This window comes from Gymnodraco acuticeps, unplaced genomic scaffold (genome assembly GCF_902827175.1).
Source record: "Gymnodraco acuticeps unplaced genomic scaffold, fGymAcu1.1, whole genome shotgun sequence".
NCBI classification, from domain to species: Eukaryota; Metazoa; Chordata; class Actinopteri; order Perciformes; family Bathydraconidae; genus Gymnodraco; species Gymnodraco acuticeps.
In genome coordinates, this window is record NW_022990125.1 from 2275055 (window position 1) to 2293376 (window position 18322).

Genomic DNA, 18322 nt, shown 5'->3' on the forward strand with positions numbered 1-18322 from the left:
CAGTTTGAGACATGTTTAACATCTTAAAAGGGTGTATAATAATATTTGGTGATGAGAAATGTTTTTTGTGTTCAAATAAGACCAGTTTAAACAGACCGTGCAAATTTGACTGGGAACACCAAAGTAATTCGCCTTCATTCGGTATCTGACCAGGTTTTAGCGATTCAGAAATACTTTCTTTTCCCAACACAAACCCCTTGGTAACTAGCCAGCTTTAAATCTCCAATTGGCTGCCATGAGGGCAAAGCCCTTTTGGAGTTTCCATAGCAGATTCTCCTGTTGAAGGAGAAAAAGAGGATTGGAAAGTGGGCCTGTGTAAATCAGTATGTGATTAGGTCGAGGCTATTAGCGTGGATTTAGCCTGAGTGAACTCTTGTTCTAATGCTTGTTTACGGGGGGAAATAAATAAAGAAGGGAGGAAAGAGGGAGAGGTAGAAGAGAGGTAGAGTCGATGAGAGCTGACAGTCGTTAATAGTGTTCGGTGTTTGGAAAGCGCTGGAGACATTGTAGTAGATCTTGGCAGAGGACCAGGACCACCCAGAGCCAGTGCGTTCCCGGAGGCCCCGGTGGGTTTCTGTAAATGCCTCTGGGCTCATGACGGAAGGCTTTACTGCGTCTGCTTCTGCGTGTATTTAAAGTCAGGTTGTTAATAATTATGGGAGGCGTTTTGCTAAAGATATTCTCTCTGCTTCCTCCCACTTCTCCTTTTTCCACTGTCCTCTTTAACCCACTTTCCCGATACGTTATTGCCCACTTGTCTTTTATGGCTCTGGGAGATAAACACCATTAGCATGTAGCACAAACTGTCTTCCTGCCACGATTTCCAGTCTAGAATATGTCCACCACACGTCACCATTAATATCTCTTACATTTTAATATCACTTTTGGGCAGGAAGTAGTTTATGACATAATTGTGAACTCCCAAAAGTTATATAGAAGACATTTTCAAAGGGATCTGCATCTTCATATGCAAATACTTTAACCTTGTTACACCTCAACTCCTAAAAACATTACTTGAGATGAAATGAAAGAGATGCATTTATAACTGTTTTAGGTCACATCCCCGATCATTATGTGCACCTATTTAACAATATGGAGGCGGAGCTAATAGTCCTCTGTAGCCCGAAGCGCACTACAACACATTTTAAATCAAGCTTTTAATTCTTATTTCATTCATGAAGCCCCTTACATACTGCAAGATAATGTGTCTTTAGAGACACTATTTTAATTCCATGCATACCTAACAAATAGACACTCATTTACATGATCTCTTTTTCACAGCTTTTTAGAAATATTATATTTATACTCTAAAACCTATTTGTGACCCGCAACGGCTCATTTCAAAATAAATGTGGATTTGCGTAACAAAATAGTTTTTCTGGGTTCGGGTGTTTTGTTTGATTTTAAATAAACAAAGTTGTCTTTCAGAATATGAAACTTTTATTTCCAAAATCACACGATAAATACATTTTTGACGCTTGTAAAGGGCAGATGACAGCTCTCACTGGCCACTCTGCTGTTCCGCAGCGCCGCCTGCTTCCCCTCCCTCCGGCTGAAATTATGAATGTAAGAGTATAGTAATCATAGATAACACGGCAGGGTCCGTTACAGTTTGTTTTCATCTGATTTCAAATAAACAAAGTCTTGGCTTTCAGAATATTAAACTTGTTTCGGCAAATTCAGATGATAAATACAACTTTGAAGCTTGTAACGGCATAATTACAAGCGGAGAACGGAGTAACTTAACGTCACAGCAGGCATAACAACAGCCGTGTTTCTCGTGAGTGTTTTCCCCGGGAAACAAACACAATACACACAAAGGCAAAAATACACAAACACACACATACACGTATACATACACACACACACTTGCGTGCTTCCCCCAGACCAGTAATCCCAACGAAAATATCTTCCCCCCCGTAGTATTTTGATCATTTGATCCGCTAATAATCAATCAGATCGATGGATTCCAGAGAAGAGGAAACTTTGAAGGCCTTTTTCTCAAAATGATGACTCGGTGACAGTCATTATATAATGTGACATATTTTGCTTAATATTTGGAGTACAAAAACAATCCTGATATCATTAGAAAGCTCGGAATCTCCTCTTTCCAACCGTGTATACAACTCAAAATGTGTCTTCCGGTCAATGTGAGTGATTTCGATGGAGCAGGTCACATATGTAAACCTAAAACCTACAGTATATGCAATGATAGCTGTTTTTGTTAGTGATGATTTATAAAGCTCTTTTCTTTGTGAAATCTCAAGAAAGCTGTAACGGATAGATTCTTCCTTGATTGAACCAGCCATATTTCTTCCCCCCTCTGTTACATGACCATTGCATTTCAGATTCTCTGAGAATGTGGCAGTCAGTAGCCAAGGAAGCCATGTGGAAAACAACATTTCACTGGCTCCCTACCGCTGTTTCCCCCCCCCAAAAAAAGCTGTTATGGTATAAAATGTAATGAAACCTTTGGAGGATGAAATGTTATTATTTGTTCATGCTGTAAAGAAGTGTTGTACAATTTGTAGTCATAGCCTTGTTTCTGTGCTGTTGTGCAGCCTCTCCAATGAAAGAGATACCATATGCTTTTTGAGAAATAGGCGATTCCATTCTAATAATCAGTGGCGTTTTTCCTGGAGGCCAAGGGAAGCCAGGCTTCCCCTGTTTTTTCGGATTGTAGTTATAATTTTAATAAATAAATAAAAACACTTAGTTTAGTTTTGGAAATTCTTTGCTGTGTGTTGCTGCCGGCCCGTCTCTCCCCCATTCTCATTGAGTATTTTACAAAGAGTGAAACAGTGCCCCTCTAGATGTTATGGTGAAACAGTAGATTGCACTCACTGTTGCGAGAGGAGGCCAGCCGAAATTGGCTTCCCTTGGTGAAAAAAAATGGAGGGATTGACCAATCAGACAAGGCTCACGTCATGCCCCTGCCAACCTGTGATTAGTCAGAGCCAGCGCCATATAGAGCCATGCCAAGGCTCTTGGCCCTTGCCTCACAATCCAATCAAATCGCATCAATTTAGTGCTGCAGTGACGCATCCTAAAACCCGGAAGTAAGCTGCGCTCGGTTTCCCCTATGGGTTTCCCTCGATTAAAAAGCAATGGGATTTCTCCATAGGATTTTGGAAAATAGCTCGAAATAGGGTCAGTGGAAAACGAACCTGTTAGATAAATGCACGTTTTGTTCAGTGGGATAATATCCACATGTCTACCCTACTTTTATAATTTTCGAATCATAAATCTAATCGATAGAAAATAGATAGCGTCACTGCATCACTCTCACCGCCGTTAGAAAGTAGCAAGCAACTGAAGCAAGTGCAATTATGGAGGGTGGAGATTTGGAGTATTTAATCAAAAATAATTGTACTAAACTTCCGCTACAGCAGCAACTAAAAATAAATCTGATGACAGGCCAATGCCCAAACTGGAGCTGTGTACAGAGAGGAAAAAAGGAACGAATCGGACGAAAAATGTTAAAGGTCTCCTCTGATTTAGTTTGTGAATGAATGCTTATTAGAGTTTCGGCTGGAGAGTGCGTGCGGACCTGTCGGTTAGATAACAGGCGTGTGTAAGTTCTGCATCTGTATGATACAAATGTGTGTAAAATAATACGGGTGCTGTAATCACTCATCTGGTTACGTTATTACATTGACCACCACACCCCCGACCCAAAAGAAAGGACGTATTATTGGCTTCCCCTAATTTTTTTCCCACGCCACGCTACTGCTAATAATGAGGGTTTTCAGAAAAATACACTTTTTATTTATTCATTTCTGTTGACTCTTGTCCTCTTCGCAAAAGCTGCTTTTTTGCGTGCTCAGTCTAATTGCTGGATCTCTCATCACATCTCGTTTTATCATTCAAGGTTCGGGGCCATTGAACCACGTCAGCACAGTAATGTCATACCCCCCCTCTTTAAAGTCCCAGAAGGCGAGAAAGTGAAGATTATCCCCTGTACTGTGTGACTGTGCATTCATCTCCACCTCCCCTGGTTTATGCAGAGTAGGCTTTAGAGGAGGTTTTTGGCAACTGGCCTGCTAGGATTACATTTGCTGATAACTTTGCGCTTCAGGCTGCACGGAAAAAATAAATTGCTTTCCTGTGAGGGGCAAGGTAAAGGATGTGTAATCCCCTTGTTGGACACAACCATTTTTCGGGGGGGGGGAGTGTGTATTTATAAATCTTGTCCATAGGGATGCTTATGGATGCATGTTTGCTTCATCGGCAGGAAAACTAGATTTGAATATCCAGCATGACTATTCCTTAAAGAGACAGCGGTTATTTTTAATCAAAAGATATTTGATTAAAAAGTTTACCAATGTTTGAATGTCGCGGTTCAATGAGGGATTAATACTTGATAAATTGTGATTTCAATTATTGTACATTTTATTGAGTGTGTTTCAGCAGGGTTTGCTTACAGTATCTTCTCATTTTATAGAGATGGTCGCATGGACCCTTGAGCACTGAGATGAAGAAGGGGTCGGCTAGAAAGAGATACATTACAATTTAACAGAAGCTTGAGAGAAACATACACAGACAGAAAGAAAGATGAAAATAAATCCAATGTGAAACGCGAGAAAAAAGCCAGAAGGCTGTGGGAAAGAAAAAGCCTGGGACAGAGGAAAGAAAGAGGGGGGGGGGGGGAAGAGAGAGAATATAGACAACTTCAGAAACTCAGATTGTGAGAGTTATTGAGAAAGAGGATAGGCAGGTCCATGATGGCAATGAAAGCTGAGAAACAGGCTATTTTTACTGTCAATCTACTTGTCATATTGAAGGATAGTTTTAAACCTACACTGGCATCTTCAACCTTTTTCACACAGATGTAACCAAGAAACGTCTGTGAGTGTGCCATTCATTCAAATCCTTTGCAGCCTGTTGTTTGCAACTTAAAATGGCATTATGTTTGTTTTCATTTGTATTCTGTGCCTCTACTTTGACATGTTTAAATGCTTTAATGTTCAAAAAGTGATTTATAGCTGACTGGCGTTGTTGTGATTGGTCAACTGGCTAGAGGTGTTATGCCCCCTTAGCCTATCACCTGTAATTACAAATCGTGTATACTTTACTGACATACATATTTCAAATCTTGATATACAGCGGTATACTGTACTGATACTGTAAAGCGGACCATCAAATTCTCAAGGTTTGAATTTCCAACTGGCAATTGATCTTTTATTGTTTTACAACTCACATGCTCAATGTGAACACAAATAAGGAAATATAAGTTTGCTATGATAGATTAGTTATTACTTAGTCCCTTAAAGTTGATTTTCTTATGTTTACAAGAGCTAACACCTTTTTCAGAAGCTAGAACATCTACATTGTGATTTTACACTTTAACAGTTAAGCCCTGTGCCTGTTTTTCAGGCCTCAGGCTCGAAAATGACATTCCCAGAACAATTGGCTATATCTTCACTTCTAAAAAGGGTAAATTAATAATCTTTCTCAAAGCAATGATAAACCTGTGAGTTGGATGTAGAGAAGTCAAAATCAATATAGAATCTTTTTATTTTAAAGTAAATTCAGATTGAACATATTAAAACAATTTAAATAATAGTGTCCGTCCAAAAATAAACCATTACTTATAGTGAAAACCACCCTTGAATGATGGGATAGTGGACTAAAAGCTTTAGGAATCCAAACTATAACATATAATAAGTACCCTGTATCAAGATTGATGCAAAACAAGTGACATTTCACCTTTTTAGAGATATTTTCTTTTGCATTTGGGTGCATTTTCCATATCTCTGGCCCCCCTCGGTCGATTTTGATGATTGACATCTCTCTGCGGGTGGCAGAACAGACCTGAATCCAGTAGACTTCTCAGGATGACTAGAGATCTTCTCATAGTCCAAGACAGTTAATAGGCACAGCAGAATCACGATATGGGCCATTTTCCCAGACCAGCACACAGTATCCGCGATGTTCCTGGAGAAAAATCCTCCTTAGGAAAGCAGCAAAGGACCGGTGAAAGCAGCAGCGTGGAAGCGCTCTGGTCTCTCCGTGGTATCCCCGGAGCAGGCCTCCGCAACAGCAGAACCAGGACAGGTGGAAGGCAGGCCCCAGCCGTGGTAAAATCCTCCTCCGCACAGCACTACAGGCCCGGTGGGTCCACGCTTCGGGCTCCAGTCTCTCCGTGACGTCTCCGGGAGAAAATCCTCAGCACAGCCGTACTCTACAGGTGGGAGCAGGCCTCCGCAGATCGCAGACACCAGACAGGTGGAAAGCAGGCTGCAGCAGGTGGAGCCGCTCCATCTCTCCGCGACGTCTCCGGGGAAAATTCACCTCAGCACAGCCGTACTCGACAGGTGGGAGTAGGCCTCCGCAGACCGCAGACAACAGGATGAAAAATGTTCCTTAATACTTTTTGGAACCAGAGTGCAGCAGTTAGTGTGCATTAGAAATCTGGTGTTAGTCGTGAAGCAAACAGTGTTGTCAGTGCCAGAGTTGTCTGTATCAGAGCCAGCGTATCCACAGCACTCCTGTGTTTTCCTATAGTTTGTTTTGTCTTTTTTTCTGTGGCATCTAGCTTCAGTCTGTGGATCGCTGGGAAATCATGCGTTGTTGTATACCAGTTGGTGTTGACATAGGTTTTTGGAGCTTTGACGTGTTCACACTCCCCTGTAGTTGTAGATTTGCGAGGATACTCTTTGAGGTAACACATTCTCTAGGCCCTTACTCTAATTTTAACCATCACAGCAAGATACCCATCCTAACCAAATGCTGCCAAATTCAGGTTTCATATTTGTATTTTGTGCTTCTACTGTGACATAAGTGCTCAAAAAGTGCTATATCATGCTTTTCATTTTCTCATACTGCCTGTGCTGCAGCACCTCTTTTCACCCTCTGTCTGAAACCAGAGCCCAGTCTGCTCTTGTCGGTTAACTGACCAACTCTGTTGTTATTGTTATTGTTCAACCGCTTATCATCGTCATGTACGCATTGGAGCGCTAGCTAATGGAAGCGCAAGTGTTACATAGTGATGTCATTATGATAAGGAGATGAACAAAGGCAAATTGAGGTGTTTCAGGCAGGGGGGGGGATGTTTTTGCGTAAGAAATCCTCCGAAGGGAACTTTAGGGTTTTAGCCTTTGCAGAGTTATTCACTCCACAAAAACCTACATAACAAACTACAGGAACGGGATACCCAAAAAGCATAATAAGGGCCCTTTAGAAACAAGTCCTAAGCCTCGAAAAGGGTCTGAAAGGAGGGAGGTCAGGCACAATGTCCTTAAAGGTGTTCCTTTCCTCGCTATGTATTAGTTACAAGGACTCACACACAGATGAGTGTGTATGCAAAGATACACATGAACTTCACACACTACATTTCATCAAAAACTAAACAAGATTAATTCAATGGAATTATGAGATTGTGTGTTTGAGAGTGCGCCTTGTTCCTGGTTTATTTCATTCTCTCTTTGTTTTTACATCATTAATACCCTCTCTCTCTCACACACCCACACACAAACACACCCACAAATATTTGTGCGTGCACTCCACACATAGCTCACTGGTAATGGCAGCTATGAAGACCCACACACACACACACACACACACACACACACACACACACACACACACACACACACACACACACACACACAGGCATTTAAAATACTTTATAAACATCTATTTCTTTCCTACATGCACATTCCAATGCCAAGGTATTTAGTGTTTCTTTCAAATCAATCTTTTAGTTTCAAGAATTGGTCCTCCAGAGTTTTGAAATGGTTTTTTTCATTGAGAATGACCATATTTCTCCATTTATTGTTGTCATAGTGACGTTTATTTTGAGTTGTAATGGACTAGTAAGTGCAGGTGATTTTCAAAGCTTGTCACATACTTGAAAGTTAAAAGAGTTTTAGAAATCCAAAACAAATTGACAATCTTTGGATATTTTTTCTTTAATATAATGCTTATTTACAGGACACGTTTTTTCTTCTATTAAATCCTCCAGGCTGTCATGAGTCGTGCTCAGAATGCCGTGGGCCGGGCCAGCAGGAGTGTGTGTCCTGTTCCGACCCGGCTGCCTTGCTCAAAGACGGGGGATGTGTCCCTGACTGTGGCGCTGGTTTCTACAGTCAAGAAGGCGTATGCTACGGTAACGTTTACACATTTCAATACTGCACTACGGAAAAAATAGCAGAATTGTATTTAACACTGTTATGGATGTAGCAAGTTTTTTTATATGAGGATTGTAGGAGTATGGAAAAGTAATCCTAACCCGAATCCTCCAACAAACAAATGCTAATACAAGCTAAGATCAGGCGTCAAATGCTAAGTACACATTTCCCTTGATGGTTAATAAAGATATCACCTAGCCTAGACCCAACAAACACTTATGTTAGTCTTCAAACAATCACATTAGTTTAACATTTAAAATCTTCTTTCAACATTTTTTCTCACCTCATTCGTTTAACCTAAAATATTTACTGCAATAACTTGTTTACCAGAGCTTCCTTAAATAGACGTAAACAAATTATATTCAGCTACATAAAATAACCTGACTGGTTCTGTTTTGTTTTGGTCTATGTTCTGCTGCTGTGAGCACACTAATTGGACTCTGGTTCTTCAGTAATAGAACGTTTAATTGTTTAGTGTCTTTGCAAAATGTTTTAACTTTGGTCTATTTCGAGAAATCTGCTAATGCATTTTCCCCGCATGAAATATCTGAATTATTTGTTATTATCAATAAAAAAAGTAAAATATATAGAGTTGAATTCTAAACATTTGAAAATTAAATAATTCCCAATTAATAAAGCTTCAAACAGGCAGATATGATATGCTATATGTGCTATTCTAAATGTTTAGGATGAAAAAGTACTTGACAAAGCCGCAGTCATCCGACTGAAATGTTATCGCTGTGTAGCTTCTTCTTTAAACAGACACATTCTAATGCACTGCTGCAGTAAAGGTCCTGTCACACTGTCCCGAAATTGACTCCCGATGGACACACGAATATGGAATTGTGAATTTTGCACGAAGATGGCCCCGAACCACACACGAAGGCAACATTTACATTACATTTAAGACATACAACTGCAATGAAAGTACCAAAAACAATTGTGTTACAGTACTATGATACTGTACTGATATCTTCAGACTTTGTTCTTTACTTTATCCGTCGTTATATGTAGAAAATATTACGTTTTCTCCGTAATGTTGTTTCCATAACAACAACAACTTCCTGTCAACTGTCCTTCAAAATAATATATTATATCCTTTTTAGTTTCACAGAATACAAATTGGGTTATTTACATAATATATTTACATGATTTTGTTGTGCAATAAAACAACCCGATGGACACACGATAAAGGAAATGTTCAAATTCGGCTGTGATCGTAGCAACATCGGGCCATTCGTGAGGGCATCTTAAGCCTTCGTATGATCGCTGGTGGAGTTTCTCAGGCTCCGGCAGCAACTTCGTGAGTGGTGGCAAAATCTTTGGCATGCCAAAAAATTGCCGAAGGACCTTGCGAAGGTTCATTTTCGTGTTGAATTTGTGTGTCAATTGTGCCCTTCGTAAGGCCATCGTGAGGGCATCTTGTTATCATCGGTGCCATCGGGCATTCGCCCCGATCAGAGTGAGGGTGAATGCACCGATGATAACACGAAGATGACACGATTTGACAAGATGCCCTCACGAGTGCCTTACGAAGTTGCCGCTCACTAAGTTGCTGCCGGAGCCTGAGAAACTCCACCGGCGGTCATACGATGGCTTAGATGCCCTCACGAATGGCCCGATGTTGCTACGATCACAGCCGAATTTGAACATTTCCTTTATCGTGTGTCCATCGGGTGTCAATTTCGGGACAGTGTGACAGGGCCTGAAACAGAAAACACACTGAGACAATAAGAGGTTTATTTTTGTGGTCAAGTGGAGGTGAAGGTTTGTTTGGGCTTGTTTTGTTTTTTTAGAATCCCTGTCAAGCTTCCACTGCACATGGTGCCAAAATGATGAAGTCAGCAAAGTTAGCAAACAAACAATCTAAAAAAACACTAATTAGCAGCTCTCTCTAGCACTAATGAGGATTCAGAAGCTATTTGAATAAGGAGATCCTGTATGAATATGGATTGTTTCTATTTTGGAGCGGTGAGATGGAGAAAAGCGAGAACAGGCCTCCCTCAGGGCGATGGTGAACTTAGCAGCACAGTTCTGCTCTTTCTTTGGTTAGAACCACCTGCAGGCGGGTCTCGGGGGGGAGACTCTTCAACACCTCATGGCTCATGTGGTGGACTTGAAGCCCTCAGCAGGGAGGCCTCACAGAAAATGTCAAAAACCTAGGGAATGTCTTGAAAAAAAGGTCAAATCCATTAGAAGTTGCCATTTTGAGCTTAGAGATGTGTTTTTAAATGTCAAGATCCGGAGAGCGCTGAAGGTTTCAACTTGTCGGGGTTTTCCCTCTCAGGGCCTTCTGGGTTAGATTTGATAGCTTTCTATTTTTGTCCCCTCCAGCATGCCGTAGGAGTACCTGTCATTGATTTCAGCCTCAGTTAGGATGGAGGCAAAGATCTGCCTGAGCTTGTGTGCATGTCAAAGTGTCATGTCAATATGGAATTCTCCACACGGTGGTTTTCACACACACACACACAAATACACTTTAAATTGCACTCACAACAAACTCAACCATAGTCCTGTTTGTTTCCAGTGTGAGAGCGGTTCCAGGGCCAGTTTGGAGCCCCTCCCCTATTGCGAACCAGTGTTTGGTGTTTCTACCGCAGCAGTGGCAACTCTCAGACCCCGAAAACTGGTTCACATTTAGAACTAAATAACTGCTGGGCAAGAACCAGCTCCGAACTAAAAAAGCACCGGCACCAAACTACAACAAAACAGATTCCCGGTGGAAAAGAGGTATTAGGTTTCTGACTTTCGGATGATTACAGAAAGTTCTGTTAGGTTAGGATCTGAAAAGAGCAGCAGAGCTCATTTTAGGAACAGCTCAAAGCTTAGTGTGTAACCCACTGAACGATATGCATGATGACCAAAACTAACCAACCGTGTTTTCCAATATACCAAAAGCACCTCAACTTGGTTTGGCTTTTCACATGTGAAAAGGCCCGAGTCACAAAGTGAAACTCAGTTCTTCTTACAGAGTTTGGTTAGGAGACTTTACTTAAACACAAAGCATTTCATCATTCCAGCCATAAGCCATTAACGTTTACATTTTGCGATTCACAGCCTGCGATTCGTCCTGTGCCTCCTGTTTCCCTGACAACCCCAATTGCATGAGCTGTCTGCCGGAAGCCGCCTTGCACCATGGGAAATGTATTTCCCAATGTCCAGCACAGCATTACCTGGACGACAACAGCAGATGCAGAGGTAGGATTAATCTTGAACACCAATTCCTACCTACATTTAGTTTTTAAGTAAAAGAGAGGAAGGATTCAGCCATGGTTGTGTTTCCACCCTGTTCCCTTGTTCCTCAGTCTGCCACAGCTCCTGTTCTTCCTGTTGGGGTCCCTCTGTGTCCCAGTGTACCCTGTGCCCAGGTGGGCGTCTTCTTCACCAGGGTCAGTGTGTGGAGGCCTGTGGGGAAGGACTTTACTCCCAGGACACCACCTGCCACAGTAAGAGCTTCAATCTAATCATTTCAGGATTATACAAATAAGCTTATATGAAGAGCTAATAGTGATGAATACGTTTGGGACAGGTGTTGCCGATAGCTCACCAGAAAGATATGGTGGTCCATATATTGGGGCTCAATCTAACTGTGGCGGATGTGGGTTTCGATTTTGACCTGGGCACCATTTACACGGGTCACCCCCTATCTCCCCCTTTCCAATCTGTCTCCATAATAAAAGCCTTGCAAAAATTAAAAGGTCCTTTCATAAATGATAACATATGGAATTCTATTTTATATCTATGGTTTTATATCAAATGACCTTATGTACAGTCAAAAAAAGACGTAGTAATTTTTTGAAAGACCCAAATGATCATTTTCAAATGTTCTCCCTTGATACTCTATATAGGGCCGCTCGCACAGTAAAATCATGGTAGGGATTGTCTATCTTTTTCAGGGCTCTGCACTCACCTAATGCCAACGCTTTGCAAAAAGTCCTTTAGCTGGTGCGTGAAGCTTATGCTAATGTACCTGAACACATCGCCCTTCCTGCAGTGACTTTGCCAGATCTGGCCAAAACCCCTGCAAAGCCTCAACCAGAGCAACAAATTAACTGTCAAATAGTTAACTGCATGAGAAATGAAGAAAAACACAAATAAATTGGTTAATTTTGCCATTTGCCTTTTAGATTGTCACCCCTCTTGCCGGTCCTGTGTGGGACCCTTGGCCTCAGACTGCCTCCGCTGTTTGAAACCAGAGGAAGCCCTCCTGCTGCAGTCCAGTCCCCTCCAGCACGGCGTCTGCACAGCCGGGTGTCCTGCACACAGCTTCCTGGATCACATGCACACATGCAGAGGTGAGTGCGTTTAAATGACTACATCCACTCAGGGGGATCAGTACCTGCATGGATAAGCTAGCGGGTCTCTTTGGTTTATTGCTAGGGTTGTGGCAACTCACCAAGCCAATCAGCAAACTATGTATCAGGTACAGATCAGGTATCACTAGCAGTATTGTCATTAAAGCACAAAAGAAAATCTAGATTTTTCAATCAAACTAATATTGATAGAATATTAATTCCACAACAGTTTTGAAGTGCTGAAATAATTAGTCATCAATCAATTAGTCCATTGACAGAAAATACTTTGACGAGAATTTGAATTTTAGAATTTTAAAGACTAAACAATTAGTTGCCTGATCGAAAATAAAATCCATCCGGTAATAAGTGATTCAATTATAATTTGTTGCTGCCAAAATGCTATTTGAATTTCAAGTTTGTTCCATTTTGTTATTACTTTTCTTTAAAATCCCACAGATTTTACATATCGTACATACAGATTTGTTTGTTAGGAGCAGACTTAAAAAGGGAACGTATGTTTCATTGACGAAAATCCTAGGGTAGAGTCTAATGCAGATGCTTTTTACTCTCCTGGCCAATACTTAATACGCTACACAGGTTAAGTGTTATGGTGTGCATTATCTCAAAATAAATTCTTCTCTTGGTCATCTTCACACAAGACTAAGTTTTGATTTTGGTGATTGCATTTTTATGAAGCTTTGCAGCTGTGTGTGAACATGTTTCTGTTTGAAGAATAAAGACAGTGTTTGTGGAGACACCTGTTTGTGTGAAACTGTGCGTGTAATGGGCAATTTTTTAAGGTGGGTTTCAGGTTTCAGGGGATAGTTTGTCAAGCGAGAGTAATTATTACCCGCCTACCAACACACACTACCACAACCTCTCGAAGCGGGACAAAAACAAAGATGAAAAGGGAGATGAAAAGACTGTAATCAGTTTTCTTTACTTCCCTCGTACCCCACAACTGTGAAATCCGTTTAGCACGAACACCGCTCTGCTATCTTCTTACCTCCCTGCTCAGTCTTGTGCTCACTGACCGTCCTGCGCTCAGTATTTGGCAGAGGGAACGGTATTAGTTCTACCTTCTGTCTCTGTCTCCAGCGCAGCCAAATCTTTCGCCAACACTGGCGATTTGTTCAGCTTTACTTTCTGTCTCTCTGCTTTTTTAATTTTTTTAATTCTGCCGGAGCTGCTGTTACCTGAAATGAGCTGCTGTTGCCATCACAGCTGAAAAAAAGCTAATTGCTTGACAGCCAGACATCTGAGTGCATCAGTAAGAGTGGTTTTGTAAACATCGGATGCCAATATCACAACAAAAGAAAGAAGCCCCACTCATTTCTCTTGGTTTGAATGTTCCCCTTTAAAGTGGTTATTGGTGAAACTCTTGTTTTTATACTATCTTCTTTATGTCTTTCATGAATAGCACTCGCTTTTGCATCAGTATATAGAAGACCTCTAAACACAAAATAGCTTGTTTGTCATGGTCTTTTTTCTATTTGCTTAAAGTCACAATTAAATTAAAGTTCCCTCCAGAGGGAGTTCCTCCCCCACACACTGCACCCCCCCTGCCTGAAACACCTCCATTAGACTCCTTTGTTTACTTCTGTGACATAACAACATCATTGTACACTATGTAACACTTGCGCTGCTATTGGCTAGCGCTCTGACACATTGTATGTGATAGTCTAAGAGGCGGGACATCTCGAAGCTGTTGACCAATCACAACAGAGCCGGCAAGCTAACCAATCAGAGCAGACTGGGCTCTGGTTTCAAACAGAGGGTGAAAAAAGGTTCTGCAGTACAGGCAGTATGAGAAAAATAAAGACCTTTTTGAACATATTGACATACAGTATTGACTCTAAAATCAGTTAACCAAATGTAACATGTTCTTTTAAAGTTTAAAATCAGCTAATTAGATGTGACCTCATGTGTTACTTCTATGATGGAGTTACTGTTACGGTGTGTGAAGCAGGCAGGACCCAAATGCAGATATAAACTGAAAAACTCCTTTATTTCAAGGCTAGGCGCAGCTAAACAAAGACAAAACAGAACACTCACCGAAGAACTAGTCATGACACAAGACGAACCGACACTGAACACAGGAAGAGAACAGACTAAATACAGGGAGGGGTAATCACAAGACGAGAAACAGCCGGGCAGGGGAGGAGAAACACAAGGGCCACAGGTGAACACAATCAGACAACTAGACACACCAGGGAAACTAACGACAGGGAGGAAAAACACAGGGAAAAGGACCAGACAATATACCCAGAGGAAAACACGACAGGGAGAACAGAAAAACACCCAAAACAAGACATACAAAACGTGACATAACACAATAATCGTAACAGTTACATACGTTAAATTCTGGGGCTAGATATTTTGCAGGTTGCCATTTTTTGATCACAGCAGAGTTTTTACAGCCTGAAGTTTTCAGACTTACTGTATATAGTATTAGCTTGGGAAATACATTTTATTCAGAAAGTTATTGGTAGTTGCAGGTCTTATTGAGAACAGACTTGAGTCACCAATTGTTCGATTTGAGTCATGTGACTCACGGTAACACCTTTGAAAAATGACTTTCTTTCACTTTTATTAAAGTTTGATCTTGGTGAAGGCTAGGGAAATATTTTGGCCATAGTTTAAAGAAACTAAAGTGTACTGTTTGTAGGCAGCAGGATGTGAACAGCATATCCTTAATAATTAAGATGAGTTGTTGAGTCTTGCAGTATCCATTATTTGTGTAGTAATACCACGTTAAAAAAAGAAAACTGAAACTAGAAAGAAACTTGAAGAAAGTAAGGTTTTATTCTTGGTCTGTTTATGGGATTTCCCATGGCGTTGCAGATAAGTCCTGGCTGTTTACAGTCACTCAGCAGCTGTGTTACAAGGTGTGAGAGTACGTCAATTACAGAGTGCTCTGAGGAATGTCTTTATAGTTTCCTGTTAGCTGTTGGTTCCTGGATTCCTAAAGGTCTGAAACATTGTAATTTGTCGCTTCTGTTGTTGGTACTTTTCTCTCAGTTCCTGTGTTGTTTTCTACACGAGGAGAGTCTTTTAAGCACTTATGCTCTTTTTCAGGTTTCATAATTGTATTTTGTTACTCTACTGTGACACAAAGTGCTTTATTTTTCTTATACTGCCTGTGCTGCAGCATCTCTTTTCACCCTCTGTCTGAAACCAGAGCCCAGTCTCCTCTGATTGAATCGCTGGCCAGCTCTGTGGTGATTGACCAACCGCATAGAAATGTCTATCATGTACATTGTTTTGGAGCCAGTAGAAGTGCAAGTCTTACATATTGATGTCATTATATCACAGAAGTAACCAAGGGAGTGATTAAGGCACTCCAGGCAGGGGGGCAGTGTGTGGGAGAGAGACTCCCTCTGTCTTGAACTTTGGGATTTTAGCCTTTGCAGACCATTTACATGCACAACAACTACATAACAGGGAAAACCCCAAAAGCATAATAGGGCCCCTTAAAAAGGTTGTCCTTGACACACATTTGTTGTTAAGCTTTTGCCTTTTAAATAATGGATGTTTTCAACCTTTGGGCTCCTTATTAAAAATGAACACATAGCCTGAATACAGAAAGACACATTTGGCATTTTTCATCACGTTTTTGCAGAACACTCAATGTATCCCTATACAGGGGAGTCATGATTCTGCATAACTTGGATTTGAAGGATTTTGAGCCTTTAAGCCCTTTAATTGGCTTGTCTCCTCGCTACAGTTTACTTTAAAATTCTGGGCCAAGCAGCAGAGACATTTTTGTTTACTTTACCTGAATTGAATAGCTGTTAGCACAATTGGATTCCCTTAATCATCCTGAAAGAGATAATTGCCCATCGAAGAGTAGTAGTGGGACTAACAACCATTCATCTGTGTGACTGCATGGGACCAACACTCTGGGTCTCAGTTCAAATTAAAGCTGTTATCGCAGAATGGAAATAGGGTTTGTAGCCACTATTCACGCTAACAAGAGACACGATAGGCAACATAAAGAGCAGAAAATAACAAAAAAAGCACCTTTAAAGACACCTAATATTTGTCAGTGCAAATTAGATCTTCTAAACCCCCTAAAAAATAAAATATTATATAATAATATTGGATTTTCACGTTTGTTTATTTTACAAACAATTCAATTGAACACTCTCAGAACACTCTCAGCATAGAATAGCAAGTTACATCTCTATTTTGTTTTACTTATTAATATTTATTTTATTAGCTTTTCTTTTTAATGACTGATTTTAAATGACATTTTCTTAATGTCTTTCATTTTTTGTAAAGCATTTTGAATTGCCTTGTGTTTAAAAGTGCTATATAAATAAACTTGCCTTGCCTTGCCTTACTCAAAGCTTCATGAATTAGGCGCAACACAGTAAGCTGAGGATCATCCTCAGAAATGAGTGTCAGTCGGCGTCAGTGGGTCCAGGTGGGAACAATGGATGCGATTGTCCTATGTGTGTGTGTTTGACAAAATCCTAAGACCTCCTCAGCAGCAACTGTCCTGTAAACATGAGACTCGCAGACTCCAGGCTTTACGTACACACTTGTAGAAACACACACACACACCCACACTCACACAGTCCGGTACACATTAAGTGGGCCTGTGCTGACGAGCTGTCAGTTGTCTGAGAGAAAATTCCAGGAAGATACGCACCTCCCCCCCACCCCCGCCTCCTGTCTGCAGCCCTCCAGCAAACAGAGATAGTCGGTGTGTAGGAGGTTTAATTCTGCTCGATAGACATGTACAGGAAGGGTTAACACCCACCTGAAGTGTGTTGGATAACATCAGAAACATCAGGTGTCTGAAAGCCTTTTACTGTTCTTGTTTTGGAACTCAAGATAAAGATAGACTGTGGAGGAGAAACATAATGAATGCATTATTATTTTAAATACAAGTCATGCAGGTAAAATAAGGGTTTTGATATGGGTTGACAGTTATTTGCTGTTCCTAATAGTGCAAAGAAATATGAGATATGTTTATCTAGGAATGATAGATGCAACTGAAAGAAACATTTACCCTCAAGATTCTTTTAGAAATGGCGACTTTCTTCATGACTTGTGAAATTTGGGAATCTTGGGTTAAAGTTTATAATTCCAGCTCTTTAGTGGCATCTTATATTCAGAAATGAACTGTCATTTTGTTGGGTTTTTCTCATGCACTGTGAATACTGTATAAACACATAATCTACAGTTTTGAAGCCTTGAGTTTGGCAATTTTAAGTCTTCGCCATATTGGTTTTTGGCTGTGGGCGGCCATCTTGGATATTGGTCCTCGACTTCTTGGTTTTTGGCCGTTAGTATCTTTGTTTTTGACAGTTGCCATCTTGGTCTTTATTGAACCAAAAGTAACGTAAGATGTTGGAGCTAAGTACAACTGAACCGGACCAAATGTTACAATTAACTTAAAGCCGTAGTACTGTAAAAAGCACGACCAATCATTTTAGCCGGCCCGGCTAAAGTAACTGGATGGCCTACCTGCCTGTCAGCCTTCCATCTGTGCACAAACTTATCTCGTGCCCTCATTGGTCATGTGCGCGTTCCTGTGTGTTGGAGGAGGGGCTCTGTGAGGAAGTGGCAGATTTTCTCCGGCTGTGTATTTTCGAGCTGGTTTCTCCAAAATGACATACCCCACCTTTAAGCTTTATATATCCAGACTTTTAAACATTTATTCAGATTCTGTTTAAAACGTAGTGGTTGCTGTCATCTTTGTGAATACTAAACAGTTTTTTAGTGCAGTCCTTAAGTCTGCTCTGAACTTTCTCAGCAGGTCAACCAACGCATGCAGCCATTGAACAAAAAAGGAAATGATTCTGTGTTGCTTACTCATTTGTTGTGTGTTCATGTGGTCCTTTCACACGCCTTCATTGTGAGATCCTCTCACATCCCTCTGAA

General features: G+C 40.9%; 1 protein-coding gene across 2 annotated transcripts in view; it reads left to right on the plus strand.

The window, feature by feature from the left end:
- The window catches only part of fras1 (Fraser extracellular matrix complex subunit 1), a 315805-nt gene that overhangs the window by 142609 nt on the left and 154874 nt on the right, over positions 1–18322 (plus strand). For both annotated transcript variants that reach the window (XM_034216717.1, XM_034216718.1), the window contains exons 14-17: positions 7967–8110; positions 11190–11330; positions 11438–11578; positions 12260–12427. In XM_034216717.1, coding sequence (XP_034072608.1) covers positions 7967–8110; positions 11190–11330; positions 11438–11578; positions 12260–12427 — 594 coding nt within the window. The remainder of the gene's footprint in view (positions 1–7966; positions 8111–11189; positions 11331–11437; positions 11579–12259; positions 12428–18322) is intronic.